The sequence below is a fragment of the Heterodontus francisci genome, chromosome 1, assembly GCF_036365525.1.
Source record: "Heterodontus francisci isolate sHetFra1 chromosome 1, sHetFra1.hap1, whole genome shotgun sequence".
In the NCBI taxonomy this organism is placed as follows: domain Eukaryota; kingdom Metazoa; phylum Chordata; class Chondrichthyes; order Heterodontiformes; family Heterodontidae; genus Heterodontus; species Heterodontus francisci.
In genome coordinates this window covers 94,333,855-94,348,463 of record NC_090371.1, presented here as the reverse complement: position 1 = coordinate 94,348,463, position 14,609 = coordinate 94,333,855, and the positions used below count along the sequence as shown (strand labels likewise).

General features: G+C 44.8%; 1 protein-coding gene across 1 annotated transcript in view; it reads right to left on the bottom strand.

Annotated features, from left to right (window-relative positions):
- The window catches only part of itga1 (integrin, alpha 1), a 292,234-nt gene that overhangs the window by 44,583 nt on the left and 233,042 nt on the right, over positions 1-14,609 (bottom strand). The window contains exons 18-20 of the mRNA XM_068032751.1: positions 13,833-13,969; positions 8,401-8,511; positions 582-667 (exon numbers count right to left, since the gene is read on the bottom strand). Coding sequence (XP_067888852.1) covers positions 582-667; positions 8,401-8,511; positions 13,833-13,969 — 334 coding nt within the window. The remainder of the gene's footprint in view (positions 1-581; positions 668-8,400; positions 8,512-13,832; positions 13,970-14,609) is intronic.

Here is a 14,609-nt window from a genome sequence, read left to right as displayed (position 1 = left end):
GAAGCTTAGGAGTAACAATAAAGAAAAGTTCAAAGGGGTAATAAGCATAGATGTGTGGATAAAATTGAGAGATAAAATAATGTTTTGACAGAGATGGGGAGATTGAAAGCTAGAGATGAGAGAGAAATTGTCTCAAATGGAAAACTTTTACTTGTATCCTGTCCATACGAGTAAGAGGAGCTTCTCCAGATATGGGAAAAAGTATTCGTGTCCTGAAAGGAATTGAGCCTTATGGAGAGTTTAGAGTTGTTGAGCTTAAAAGTACTGGTTTAACACCAAAGAGCTTCTTGAAGGCAGCTTTCTCAATGGAGGAGATGCAGAAGTTACTTTTGAGGTCAGGGGATAGAGAATAAGGATGTGAATATGTGAAGAAGGATAAAGAGTGAAGCAATTAAAGGCAAATGGAAGCAGCTCTTTGGTTGGAATCGTGAGAAACAAAGAAACTATGGCTTCCATGAAATAAAAGAAACATTATTTTCATTACCTCATCAAAGGGCACAGAGGAGATCGAATATAATAAAAATAAACATGAAATGCCAGTAGATATTTGTGTCAACATTTTATATTTTAACCATTATTACCTGTTACCCGTCAAGTCTGCCTGGGCACTAAGTGTCAGGTCATTGATGCATTCCTCATCTTCTCCACAATCCTTTGTGAAAGATACCTGGTGGAGCATGTTTATAATAACAGCATTAGAGAATATATTAAAGGACTAAGTCACACTGATCAGAAACTTGTTTAGTGAGGAAAATACTCTTGATCGGAAGTGTAAGGAAGTTGCTTGGACCAGTTACAGTTGAACAACAGCTGCAAATTTTTCAGTTCATCTGTGTATACATGCCTCTCCAGCAAAGCAGTACTGAAATAATAAAGATGTGCATGTTCACAACCAGCTCAATGCGACAGTTAGTGGCTTCTTTCACATTTCAAATCCCAAAAATGTCTATTTTTTATAATTTTTATTTTTGAAATGTGTCTGGTCACTATTGACCTATTTTACAACAGGCTTAGTGTTTCTGGGTTGAGATGGAATCTACATTTTTAATGTTTGGTTAGAAATGGCATTGTGGCATAACCAGTTCTACATACAGTATGCTTACAGATTGTTACAATGAGCCTTTTTTTGGTTCCAAAATGCTAATACTTTTGATTTGAAAAGAAGTAGAAACTACACCAGGAAGACCAGTAGCTTTCTCCCTAAAATAATGGAACCAAAAATCAGTAGCTCTTTTGACACGCTCCTAAATGCTTGCAGCAATTTTTAATAAATTCATTCATGGGATGTGGGCAACGCTGGCCAGGCCAGCATTTATTGCCCATCCCTAATTGCCCTTTGAGAAGGTGGTGGTGAGCCGCCTTCTTGAACCGCTGCAGTCCATGTGGGGTAGGGACACCCACAGTGCTGTTAGGAAGGGAGCTCCAGGATTTTGACACAGCGACAGTAAAGGAACGGCAATATAGTTCCAAGTCAGGATGGTGTGTGCCTTGGAGGGGAACTTGCAGGTGGTGGTGTTCCCATGCATCTGCTGCCTATGTCCTGCTAAATGGTAGAGGTCGCGGATTCAAAGGAACCTTGGCATGTTGCTGCAGTGCATCTTGTAGATGGTACACACTGCTGCCACTGTGCATCGGTGATGGAGGGAGTGAATGTTTGTAGATGGGGTGCTAATCAAGCGGGCTGCTTTTCCTGGATGGTGTTGAGCTTCTTGAGTGTTGTTGGGAGCTGCACCCATCCAGGTAAGTGGAGAGTATTCCATCACACTCCTGACTTGTGTCTTGTAGATGGTGGACAGGTTTTGGGGAGTCAGGAGGAGAGTTACTCGCCACAGGATTCCTAGCATCTGACCTGATTTTATAGCCATGGTATTTATATGGCTACTCCAGTTCAGTTTCTGGTCAATGGTCACCCCCAGGATGTTGATAGTGGGGGACTCAGCAATTGTAATGCCACTGAATGTCAAGTGAAGATGGTTAGATTCTCTCTTGTTGGAGATGGTCATTGCCTGGCACTTGTGTGGCGTGAATGTTACTTCCCACTTATCAGCCCAAGCCTGGATATTGTCCAAGTCTTGCTGAATTTCTACACGGTCTGCTTCAGTATCTGAGGAGTTGCAAATGGTGCTGAACATTGTGCAATCATCAGCGAACATCCCCACTTCTAACCTTATGAATGAAGGAAGGTCATTGATGAAGCAGCTGAAGATGGTTGGGCCTAGGACACTACCCTGAGGAACTCTTGCAGTAATGTCCTGGAGCTGAGATGATTGACCTCCAACAACCACAACCATCTTCCTTTGTGCTAGGTATGACTTCAACCAGAGCAGAGTTTTCTCCTTGATTCCCATTGACTCCTGTTTTGCTAGGACTCCTTGATGCCATACTCGGTCAAATGCTGCCTTGATGTCAAGGGCAGTCACTCTCACCTCACCTCTTGAGTTCAGTTCATTTGTCTATGTTTGAGCCAAGGCTGTAATGAGGTCAGGAGCTGAGTGGCTCTGGCGGAACCCAAACTGAGCATCACTGAGCAGGTTATTGCTAAGCAAGTGACGCTTGATAGCACTGTCAACGACACCCTCCATCACTTTACTGATGATTGAGAGTAGACTGATGGGGCGGTAATTGGCCAGGTTGGACTTGTCCTGCTTTTTGTGGACAGGACATACCTGGGCAATTTCCACATTGCTGGGTAGATGCCAGTGTTGTAGCTGTACTGGAACGGCTTGGCTAGGAGTGTGGCAAGTTCTGGAGCACAGATCTTCAGTGCTATTGCCAGAATGTTGTCAGGGCCCATAGCCTTTGCAGTATCCAGTACCTTCAGTCGTTTTTTGATATCATGTGGAGTGAATCGAATTGGCTTTGCCTTTGACAGCACCTTCCACATCTGCGATCTCTACCACCTTGAAGGACAAGGGCAGCAGATGTAGGGGAACACCACCTGGAAGTTCCTCTCCAAGCCACACAGCATCCTGACTTGGAACTAAACCTCCATTTCTTCACTGTCACTGGGTCAAAATCCTGGAACTCCCTTCCTAACAGCACTTTGGGTGTGCTCGCACCAGATGGACTGCAGTGGTTCAAGAAGGCAGCTCACCAACACCTTCTCAAGGAAAATTAGGGATGGGCAACAAATGCTGGCCTTGTCAGTGATGCTCACATCCCATGAACAAATAAAAACAAATGGCTGAAAGTTAACCCGGGACCATAATATTCTGCATTCCAATCTTCTGTTGGAGAATCTGTTGGCTTTGTAAGGATCTAATTTTTTCCCTATCCTTATGAGGCCAATGTCTCAGGACAGGGTGGAATTCTCAAAGAAGGGAGTTCCCATATCCCCAATGTCACAGGAACCCAGTTTAATAATGGCGGTGGTATGCCCATTGCCCAGGCTGCAGTATAAAAGTCTTCTGTTAGGAATCACCCCCATCAAAAGGTAACCTTCTGACATTTTAAAGAGTGTTTGACTTAGCAGTATGTGTTTTGGCTGTGCAAAGGACTATACAAGTTATAGCGCAATTACATAAAGTTAACTCACATGGCACCAGCTTTGAAGAAAGATTTGCATGTCTATGGCACCTTTGATGACCTCAGGGTGCCCCAAAGCACTTTACAGTCAAAAGATACTTCTGAAGTGCAGTCACTGTTGGTAATGTAGTGATAGTTCTATTTACAAACTGCATTCAGACTGTTTTACAAGGATGCAAATGGCTGGGTTTAACTGCTAAAATAAAGTGACAGAAAAATACTGCCCAGTATTTATGTTTGTGTATATTAGATGTTAACATTTGTAACACTGTAATTTCTTTGCAGTTCTGTAATGCTGACAAACTTACTGTCTAAAATGTTTTTAAAAGAAAGAATATTATTGTAAAGCAGGAGAGTGAACATTTCGAGATGAAATACTTTTATTTTAGTTATTCCATGAAAGCCCTATTTAGCATATTGAGCTGGATTTTATTTCAGCAATGGGGGTCTTGGCGACCATGCCTCTGCTGTTTATTGGACCCCAGCTGAATTTAAATGGTGGGCAGATAATTAACCCTTTAAGCGACAAGATGCCACTCTAATCAGGGGGCTGGCAGCTCAGCTGTACCAGCAGCGCCACTCAGAGCGGTGGCCACTGTTGGTACTGCAGGAGGCCTGGCACCAGGAGAAGCCATGGAGCCCTGGACTGCAGTTAAGTGCGGCGGGCCCAACGGGGCCATTCAGCCAGTCTCTGTCATGTGGTGGGGGTGGTTGTTGAGGGCAGCGGGGGTGGGTGTTGGCGCAGAGGCATCTTTTGCTGCCGGGGGCCCCCTGTGGGCTACAGTTTGCCCAAGCAGGAGGCTCCCCCTACCCGCAGGCCACAAGGAAGCCACCTGGTGTCACTGAGCAGTCACCCCACGAGGCGGAGGGCCCTGCCCACTGCTGGTTAAAAGCCAGTGGCGGTGGCAGGTGGCAAGAGGCTCTTAAGTGGCCATGAATTAGCTACTTAAGGTCCACAATTGGCCTCTGGGCAGGAAGGCCATTCTCTGCCTTCCCTGTCCTTGACAATATTAAATGTTGTTGGGAAGGAGACAGGCACTCCACTCCCCCGCCTTCCATCACTATTTTATGGAGCCCCCCACCCTCACTGCCTCCCTGCCTGTCCCTAGAAGTCTGATAAAATGCAGCCAATTTCCTCAAATCTCCTCATCCAGCTTGAGGGAGACTACAGAATGTAAAGTTCTGTTTGAATGCTCCTAGAGAAGTGTCTTGTCTGATGGAAGTTTATCAAAAAATCACATGCATCTAATTAATGATTTTACATGCAGTAAAATAAATGGACAGAAAATGGGCATTTACAATGGGCTCTGTCATTGAGCAGTTCTACTGAAATAAGACTGGGTTCAAGCCCTAATCCAGGAATTCAGCATAATCCAGGCTGACGCTTCAGTGCAATACTGCAGAAGTGCTACATTTTCAGAGGTGTCATCTTTCAGAATGGATGTTAACCCAAGGCCTGCCTGCCTGTTTCAGATGTATGCAAAAGATCCCATGGCAGTATTTGAAGAGCAGCAAGAGTTCTCTCTGCCTTCTGGCCAACATTTATCCTCAAACAATATAACTAAAACAGATTAACACATTGCTATTTGTGGGATCTTGCCACACACAAATGCACTGCCACATTTGCCTACAAAACATTGGTGACTACATTTCAATTGTCGTTGGTTTTGAAGAGCTTTAGGATACCCTGAGGTTGTGACGGTTGCTATATAAACACAAATTCTTATTTAAGAATTAATGCCTTTAAAATGTTGGTTTGAGCACATGTAATTTTCTGATATAGGCTCCCAAAGGACAAGGGAGTTCACAAGTGGAAAATTTATCTTGATGTTTTGAGGCTGGTAGTTGCTGAAAAGGTGATCTGTTGACATCAAGAATAGGATCGATCAATGAGCCGTTCCATTGAACTAGCAGGGATCAGCATCCTTTATAGCTGTAGGTAGTGATGTGGAACCATTGTTAAGTACATATACTACAATAATACTGTCTAATTTCATACTAGGTAAAATCAAAGAAGACCATTCAGCCCATCGTGCCTGTGCTGGAAATATTAATACCACTACTATTCTAACCCAGAACTAATAATGCCAGTATCCAATGTTAATGCGAGTACATATATGCTTGTATATGAATAATACTATCCAATTTAAAAATCATTCGTGATGCCAGATCATTATCCAGATTGTAAAGGATGCCATTCAGTGCAAACGTACAATTGCTGATGATCAAACTGAAAACATAAAGTGGTAAACCTCTGTCTTCACCACAGAGGCAGTAATCTGATTGGTTGGATTGTCTGCCCACTGTAGAAACAGCCCAAATTTCACTTCATTTATTTAAATGAGAATTGGATAGATTCTATAATAGACGAGTAACCCACTCCATCAGTTTACCGTTGATACGGTGAACATGGAAATTTAGCCCCACCTTTCTGTGAGGCTGCAAGGAGAGATGGGCAAGATTTAGATTAGAGAAGAAAGTATAGCAAGGAATTTGATGAAATAATTAGATTGTCTTTAATTTACATTTAACAGACAGCCCAACTCACAGTAACAGTCGCCTTTGAACCCAGACATTATTATGTGTCAAATTTAGTCATTTACTTTCAAATGCAAAATAACATTATACAAGAATCAGTGTCCCAGTTCCCTGGTTGCAGGACATGTAGAGTGCATTGGAAGTACACTCCGCATGTCCAGGTTACAATACACTTTAATTTGGTGGGTTTTAACAACGACTCCCTCTGCGCAGGGCTACCCTAACAGAGCTGAGACTTGGGGCAGGTGCAGGGGCGTGGCTGCAACCTCCCTGAAAAGTTGTCTTTCGGTTCCCTTCACTTTGTCACCTGCCTCCCTCTGCTCCTCCAACCTCAGGGGATCCTTTCACAAGGCCCAGCAAAATCCACTGGAAGTGGATGCCCCATGGTCATTCTGAGAGAGTGTTATGGTGGTAGGGCTGGGAATGATTCCTCCCACATCATTTATATTCCAACACTGGGAAGGTGCTGGAAATCCTGGGACAGCACAAAGGAGGTGGCTGTAATAACCCCCTTAACTTTTGTATTGTTTTGATGAAATAATTGCTCCCAGGCACTGCAGATGGAATATCAGGCCCATACTCTTACAATAAAATATCTTCTGAATCACAACTTATATTCATATAGCATCTTTAATGTAGTGAAACATCCCAAGGCACTTCACAGGAGCATTATAAAACAAAATATGGCATGTGTCAGAGGATACAGCAGGATATAGATCGGTTGGAGACTTGGGCGGAGAAATGGCAGATGGAGTTTAATCCGGACAAATGTGAGGTAATGCATTTTGGAAGGTCTAATGCAGGTGGGAAGTATACAGTAAATGGCAGAACCCTTAGGAGTATTGACAGGCAGAGAGATCTGGGCGTACAGGTCCACAGGTCACTGAAAGTGGCAACGCAGGTGGATAAGGTAGTCAAGAAGGGATACGGCATGCTTGCCTTCATCGGTCGGGGCATACAGTATAAAAATTGGCAAGTCATGTTGCAGCTGTACAGAACCTTAGTTAGGCCACACTTAGAAAATTGTGTGCAATTCTGGTCGCCACACTACCAGAAGGACGTGGAGGCTTTGGAGAGGGTACAGAGGAGGTTTACCAGGATGTTGCCTGGTCTGGAGGGCATTAGCTATGAGGAGAGGTTGGAAAAACTCGGATTGTTTTCACTGGAACGACGGAGGTGGAGGGGCGACATGATAGAGGTTTACAAAGTTATGAGCGGCATGGACAGAGTGGATAGTCAGAAGCTTTTTCCCAGGGTGGAAGAGTCAGTTACTAGGGGACATAGGTTTAAGGTGAGAGGGGATGTGTGAGGCAAGTTTTTTTACACAGAGGGTGGTGAGTGCCTGGAACTTGCTGCCAGGGTTGGTGGTGGAAGCAGATACAATAGCGACGTTTAAGAGACATCTTGACAAATACATGAATAGGAAGGGAATAGAGGGATATGGACCCCAGAAGTGCAGAAGATGGTAGTTTAGGCAGGCATCCAGATCGGCGCAGGCTTGGAGGGCCAAATGGCCTGTTCCTGTGCTGTACTGTTCTTTGTTCTTTGATTCAAGGAACTATTAGGTCAGATGACCAAATGTTTGGTCAAAGATGTAGAATTTAAGGAGTGACTTAAAAGAGGAAAGCGAGGTGGAGAGGCAGAGATGTAGGGAGGGTATTTCAGAGCTTGAGGCCTAGGCAACCGAAGGCACGGCCACCAATGGTGAACTGATTAAAATCGGGGATGCCCAAGAGGCCAGAATTGGAGGAGCACAGATATCCTGGAGGGTTGTGGGGCTGGAGGAGATTACAGAGATAGGGAGGGGCGAGGCCATGGAGGGTTTTGAAAACAAGGATAAGAATTTTAAAACCAAGACGTTGCTTGACCTGCAGCCAATTTATGTCAGTGAGCACAGGGGTGATAGGAGAACGGGACTTGGTGCAAGTTAAGACAAGGGCAGCAGAGTTTTGGATGACCTCATGTTTACAGTGGGTGGAATGTGGGAGACCAGCCAGGAGTGCATTGGAATAGTCAACTCCAGAGGTAACAAAGGCGTGAATGAGGGCTTCAGCAGCAGACGAGCTGAGACAGGAGCAAAGTTAATGAGGTGGAAATAGACAGTCTTAGTGAGAATATGAGATTGGCAGCTCGTCTCGGGGTCAAATGTGACATCAATGTTGCGAACAGATTGGCTTACTCTCAGACTGTTGCCAGGAAGCGGGATGGAATCAGTAGTTAGGGAATGGAATTTGGAGTGGGGACAATGGCTTCAGTCTTCCCAATATTTAATTATAATATTTAACAAATGCTTGTGACTTAAAAAATGGACAATACAAATTGTAGCATTTAAGTTACCAAAACTTTCTTCTTTTTTGGTAAGTTGACATCTAGAACTGGCCCTTCCTTTGGATTTGATAACGCAAACTTCACCAGAATCTCCACTGGATTTAGAAAATCTGGAGCATCCTGAAAAGTAGCCAGAGACAAATAACAGTCACATTTGAGGATGGACAGTCACACACAAAGAGCAGTAACATATAAACAAGAGCCACACAGTGGTGATACACAAGCAGCAGTCAGATGCATTGATGTGTCACAAACAAGGAGCAGGTGAGTTTGTGTTGAGTGAGACCTAAAAATGTTAAAAATCTCAAATCGAACCCCAACCTGGCTCCAACCAATCCACTTCTGGGTTTAATGGGGGAAGGACAGGAAACTGGTAACTAACCTGCTTCCAGGAGGTGGATTGTCCATTTAAATATTATAATGAGGCTACATGCCTCAGATTTAACCTGTCTTCCAGGTTTAACTCTGGCAGCTGGGTTCCTGGGCCTCAGGAGACCTGGCAGCTAAAAGGAGGTGAAGACTGCTTCATGCAAAAGGCAGCATTTGACAGAGTGTGGTAAGGAGGAACCCCAGAAAAATTGAAGTCAATGGGAATTGAGGGAAAACTTTCCACTGATTGGAGTCATACCTAGCACAAAGGAAGATAGCTGCAGTTGTTGGAGGCCAAACATTTCAGCCCCAGGACATCACTGCAGGAGTTCCTCAGAGTAGTGTCCAACCATCTTCAGCTGCTTCATCAATTACCTTCCTTCCAACATAAGGTCAGAAGTGGAGATGTTCACTGATGATTGCACAATGTTCAGCACCATTCATGATTCGTCAGATACTGAATGAATCTGTGCCTGCATGCAGCAAGACCTGGACAACATTCAGGCTTTGGCAGGATATGTGGAGAGTAACACTTGCGCTACACAAGTGCCAGGCAATGACCATCTCCAACAAGAGAGAATCTAACCATCTTCCCCTGATGTTCGGATGTTTGGTGGCATTATCATCACTGAATCCCCCCGCCATCAACATCGTGGGGGTTACCATTGACCAGAAACTTAACTGGAACAGTCATATAAATACTGTGGCTACAAGAGCAAGTCAGAGGTTCAGAATTCAGTAGCCAGTAACTTGCCTACTGACACCCCAAAGCCTGTCCACCATCTACAAGGCACAAGTCAGGAGTGTGATGGAATACTCTCCACTTGCCTGAATACAGCTCCAACACTCAAGAAGCTCGACACCATCCAGGAAAAGCAGCCGCTTGATCGGCACCCCATCCACCACCTTCAACATCCACTCCCTCCATCCACCAATACACAGTGGCAGCAGTGTGTACCATATAAAAGATACACTGCAGCAACTCACCAAGGCTCCTTTGACAGCACCTTCCAAACCCGCAACCTCTACCACCTAGAGGGACAAGGGCAGCAGATGCACGGGAACACCACCACCTGCAAGTTCCCCTCCACCCACCCACCATCCTGATTTGCAACTATATCGCCGTTCCTTCAGTGTCACTGGGTGAAAATCCTGGAACTCTCTTCTTAGCAGCACTGTGAGTGTACCTACACCACACAGACTGCAGCAGTTCAAGGTGGCGGCTCACTACCACCTTCTCAAGGGCAATTAGGGATGGCAGCAAATGCTGGCCTCGCCAGTGACATCACATTCCACGAACAAATAAAAACACAAGGCAAAATTTACAGCGTTGCTTGTGGGCTGGCAGGAGCTGGAGTGATTTCCCCAGATTTAACTTGTTGCCTGCCATCGGACCACCCCATCCAAAACCTGCATGGGATCTGTCACCACCTGCACCCCACTCCCAATGGGATCAGAGTTCAGTCACCTCATCACCTCCTGCCCCCGAGCCCCACTCCCATTAATGCAACAGCAGGTTCCCTAGCTGCTTCTGTGCTGTGACCTCTTCCAGAGTATTTGCCGCCTTCCAGGGAGCCAAGCCTGTCAATCAGGCTGGCCTCTGAGCTGGGATCCTGTTTAAAAATGAGAGGTTAAAACTCCAGAGCCTCGACCAAAACACCACCCCCCCACCTTACTGCTTATGCAACCAGCCCCAGTAAATATTGGGGCTATTAACTCTGCTCCACTCTCCAGAATTGCCATAGATCTGGTGAGGATTTCTGTTTTTATATTAAAATTACAGTAATGAGTTGAAATAAGGATTTAATTCACCTTTGTAGGCTAACATCATTCATTTTACGGAACAAATTTGTGAATGCATTTTGCAGAAAAATTGATCTCTATATCCAGACTTCAGTTTACTACAGCTGATGAAATTTCAGCAAAAGATTCAGTATTTCATAAAACACTTCCTCAATGAACAGAAATAAAGCATCAATGATTTTATAGAAGGGTTGTCCCTATACTGGGAAATTCCCAGGGAAATGCTGCCCCTAAAACAGATAGCTGCTGCAACTTTGCTGACACATTAAACATGACAAATTTGATACTGTACTGCTATTTTTTGAAAAAGTTAATTTTGTGATCATGGAATATCTTTGACTTAAACAGGGATTGAAAGCATAAATGTGTAATGTCAAATATTCTGTCTCTAATTGTGCCATTATGCTTCCCCTATCTGCAAATATGATTAAGCACCTTGCAAGAACCTTTACTGGGGTGATGTCCCCATTGATATCCTTAATTTTGACATTACATATTTATGTACATTTGCTTCTGAGTTGGGGCAGGTGGGTGGGAGGTAGAAGATCAGCACTGGAAAATGAAGCAATTTTCCACTTTTGAAAACAGCTCTTAGCACAAGATAGATACACATCTCCCCATATTCTACTCCATTAATTTTGGGTAGACTAATGGTGCAAAACTAAAGGGAGGCAGTAATGGGATCCTAATAAAGAAAGAAAGGCCAATCGAGAGGAGGTGTAAATGGGAAAAGCAGAATCTGATTTGCCTTGCATCATCATCTCTTTTGATATTTAATCTCTCCTGTCTTCTGCCCTATCACAGACCTAACACGGACGTTTTGTTCTTTTCCCTTCCCCTCTTTCCTTGTCTCTGTCGTTGCTTAAAATCTAACATATCTTTGACTTTTTCCAATTCTGATGCAAGGTCATTGACCAGAAATGGTGGGCTGGAAATTCTGGCAGGTGTCAGGTCCCCAACACTGGATTGATATAAAGGTCTTGAGCCCGCCCATGTCGTCAGCACACCTGCCGGTGCAATCTTCCTGGCGGTGGCCTCTTAATTGGTTGCCTCCACACTCGCCGTCCTATTAAGCGCGGCAGGAGGGCTCCTGAGGCTGCAGGCCAACAGAGGGCCCACAGCAGTGTCAGCCCGCAGCCCCACCAGGAGAGGTGGGTGCTGCTGAGGCAGGCAGGTGAGCGTGAGGGTGCCTCAACATGGAGGCACCCTCAGTTGCCTGCATAGAAGTGATCAATTCAAGAGACCTGAAGCCGGTGGGGCCATCGGGTTGGGAGAGGAAACCCCCTTGTAGGATTATTAATGGATGCGGCTGAGGCCGTTCATCTCCACAGCCCTATCATTGGGGCATGGAGCCTCTGACTCCGATGGCCTCCTGGCCTGCCACCTCGATTGTATGGCGGCCTCCGCACGTGGCAGGGAGCTGCTCCGACGGTAGTAAATAACAGCGCCAGTGCAAAATGGCCTCTGATTGCACTAATCGACTGTCCACCTCTGTGAATGGGCAGCCAACCTGGTTCCCAATCCGCTCCTGGGAAAGTCTCCCCGGAGGCAGAAATGTGTCAGGGAGGTGTCCCGACATGTCTCCCCCCCCATTTTCCTGGCACCCTCCTCCCAGTCTCCAACCCTGTCTCCATGGGGCAGGGAAAATCCTGCCCATTAACTCTGTTTCTCTCTACGCAGATACTGCTAGATTTGAGTATTTCCAGTATTTGGAAACATGAAGGTCAGTGATGATAGCTCAACCCTGTCTCATTTAGAACATAGAACATAGAACAGTACAGCACAGTATAGGCCCTTCGGCCCACGATGTTGTGCCGAACCTATAACCTACTCTAAGATCTAAGTAACTACCTACCCTTCATTCTACTATCATCCATGTACCTATCCAAGAGTCGCTTAAATGCCCCTAATGTATCTGCTTCTACCACCACCGCTGGCAGCGCATTCCACGCACCCACCACTCTCTGTGTAAAGAACCTACCTCTGACATCTCCCCGAAACCTTCCTCCAATCACCCTAAAATTATGCCCCCTGGTGATAGCCCTTTCCACCCTGGGAAAAAGTCTCTGGCTATCCACTCTATCTATGCCTCTCATCATCTTGTACCTCTCTATCAAGTCACCTCTCATCCTTCTTCGCTCCAATGAGAAAAGTCCTCGCTCCCTCAATCTTTCTTCGTAGGACATGCCCTCCAGTCCAGGCAGCATCCTGGTAAATCTCCTCTGCACCCTCTCTAAAGCTTCCACATCCTTCCTATAATGAGGCGACCAGAACTGAACACAATATTCCAAGTGTGGTTGAGCCAGGGCCTTATAGAGCTGCAGCATAACCTCGCGGCTCTTAAACTCAATCCCCCTGTTAATGAAAGCCAACACATCATACGCCTTCTTACAACCCTATCAACTTGGGTGGCAACTTTGAGCGATCGATGGACATGGACCCCAAGATCCCTCTAATCCTCCACACTACCAAGAATGCTGTCTTTAAGCCTGTATTCCGCATTCAAATTCGACCTTCCAAAATGAATCACTTCACACTTTTCCAGGTTGAACTCCATTTGCCACTTCTCAGCCCAGCTCTGCATCCTGTCAATGTCCCGTTGCAACCTACAACAGCCTTCCACACTATCCACAACTCCAGCAACCTTCGTGTCATCGGCAAACTTGCTAACCCAGCCTTCCACTTCCTCATCCAAGTCATTTATAAAAATCACAAAGAGCAGAGGTCCCAGAACAGATCCTTGTGGAACACCACTGGTCACCGAGCTGCATGCTGAATACTTTCCATCTACTACCACCCTCTGACTTCTATGGGCCAGCCAATTTTGTATCCAGACAGCCAACTTCCCCTGTATCCCATGCCTCCTTACTTTCTGAATGAGCCTACCATGGGGAACCTTATCAAACGCCTTGCTAAAATCCATATACACCACATCCACTGCTCTTCCTTCATCAATGTGTTTTGTCACATCTTCAAAGAATTCAATAAGGCTTGTGAGGCATGACCTGCCCCTCACAAAGCCATGCTGACTGTCTCTAATCAAACCATGCTTTTCCAAATAATCATAAATCCTGTCTCTCAGAATCCTCTCCAATAATTTGCCCACTACCGACGTAAGACTGACTGGTCTATTAAATCATTACAACGTGAAGCATTGAACTGGAATCCGTGATTTTGCTGGTGATTCTGGCTCAGTATCATACTGCAGGGTATTGAGTCATCAGGAAAGTTTTTGGGTGGTCTGTAAAAGAAAAGTATGATTTACTTGCCAACATGTAGAAGGTGTGTTCAGCGCAGCTAAAGAAGGCTAGAGTGATATTTCCTTGGATACTTCTCTCATGTGTTCCATTAAAGAGCCCTCTGGAGACACGCCGTGCAGAGTCTATTGTTGTACTGTATTCAAGAACTATAATGGAAAATAATATATTTACAGTCAGATCCTGAAATTGGGTGCATAATTGATGAGACTCTCTGTTGACTGCTTGTTTTCTATTGTGATTACACTTGTCAATAAACATAAATTTGAAAAGTTATCACACACAGAGGAGTAGATGACATGTTGAACAAGTATTGTGATCGAATATGTATTGTGTTTTTAATGTTCATAAAATTAGTTCTGATGTTGGAGTGATATTGTTTTCAGTATCATTAAGTGAGGTAAGAGTTTCCCTGGGCTAGCCACCAGTCTGAAGTTAATTTACCCAGTTTAATATTCACATGGAGTATTAGCAATAAATAGATTTAAGGGTAACATTAAAATAAGAGGATAAAAGCTCCTCCCTTCTGTGAGCAGTAAGCTTGAATGAGCATGTCTTCTGTGATTATTAGTGTAAACGCATGAGTTATTTACAGAGAGTTGATCATGGTTTGTCTGTCCTGGATAATCCAGACTGTATACATATAATCCGTAGACATGCCAGCATTTGTCAACAAACCTCAAATGGTGAACTAAAATTCTGGAGTTTCTCGACATCTGGTCACCAATTTTACGCATGAATCCTGACAATTTGTTGAGCAAGTTATTTCAATGACTCACCAGCTTTTCA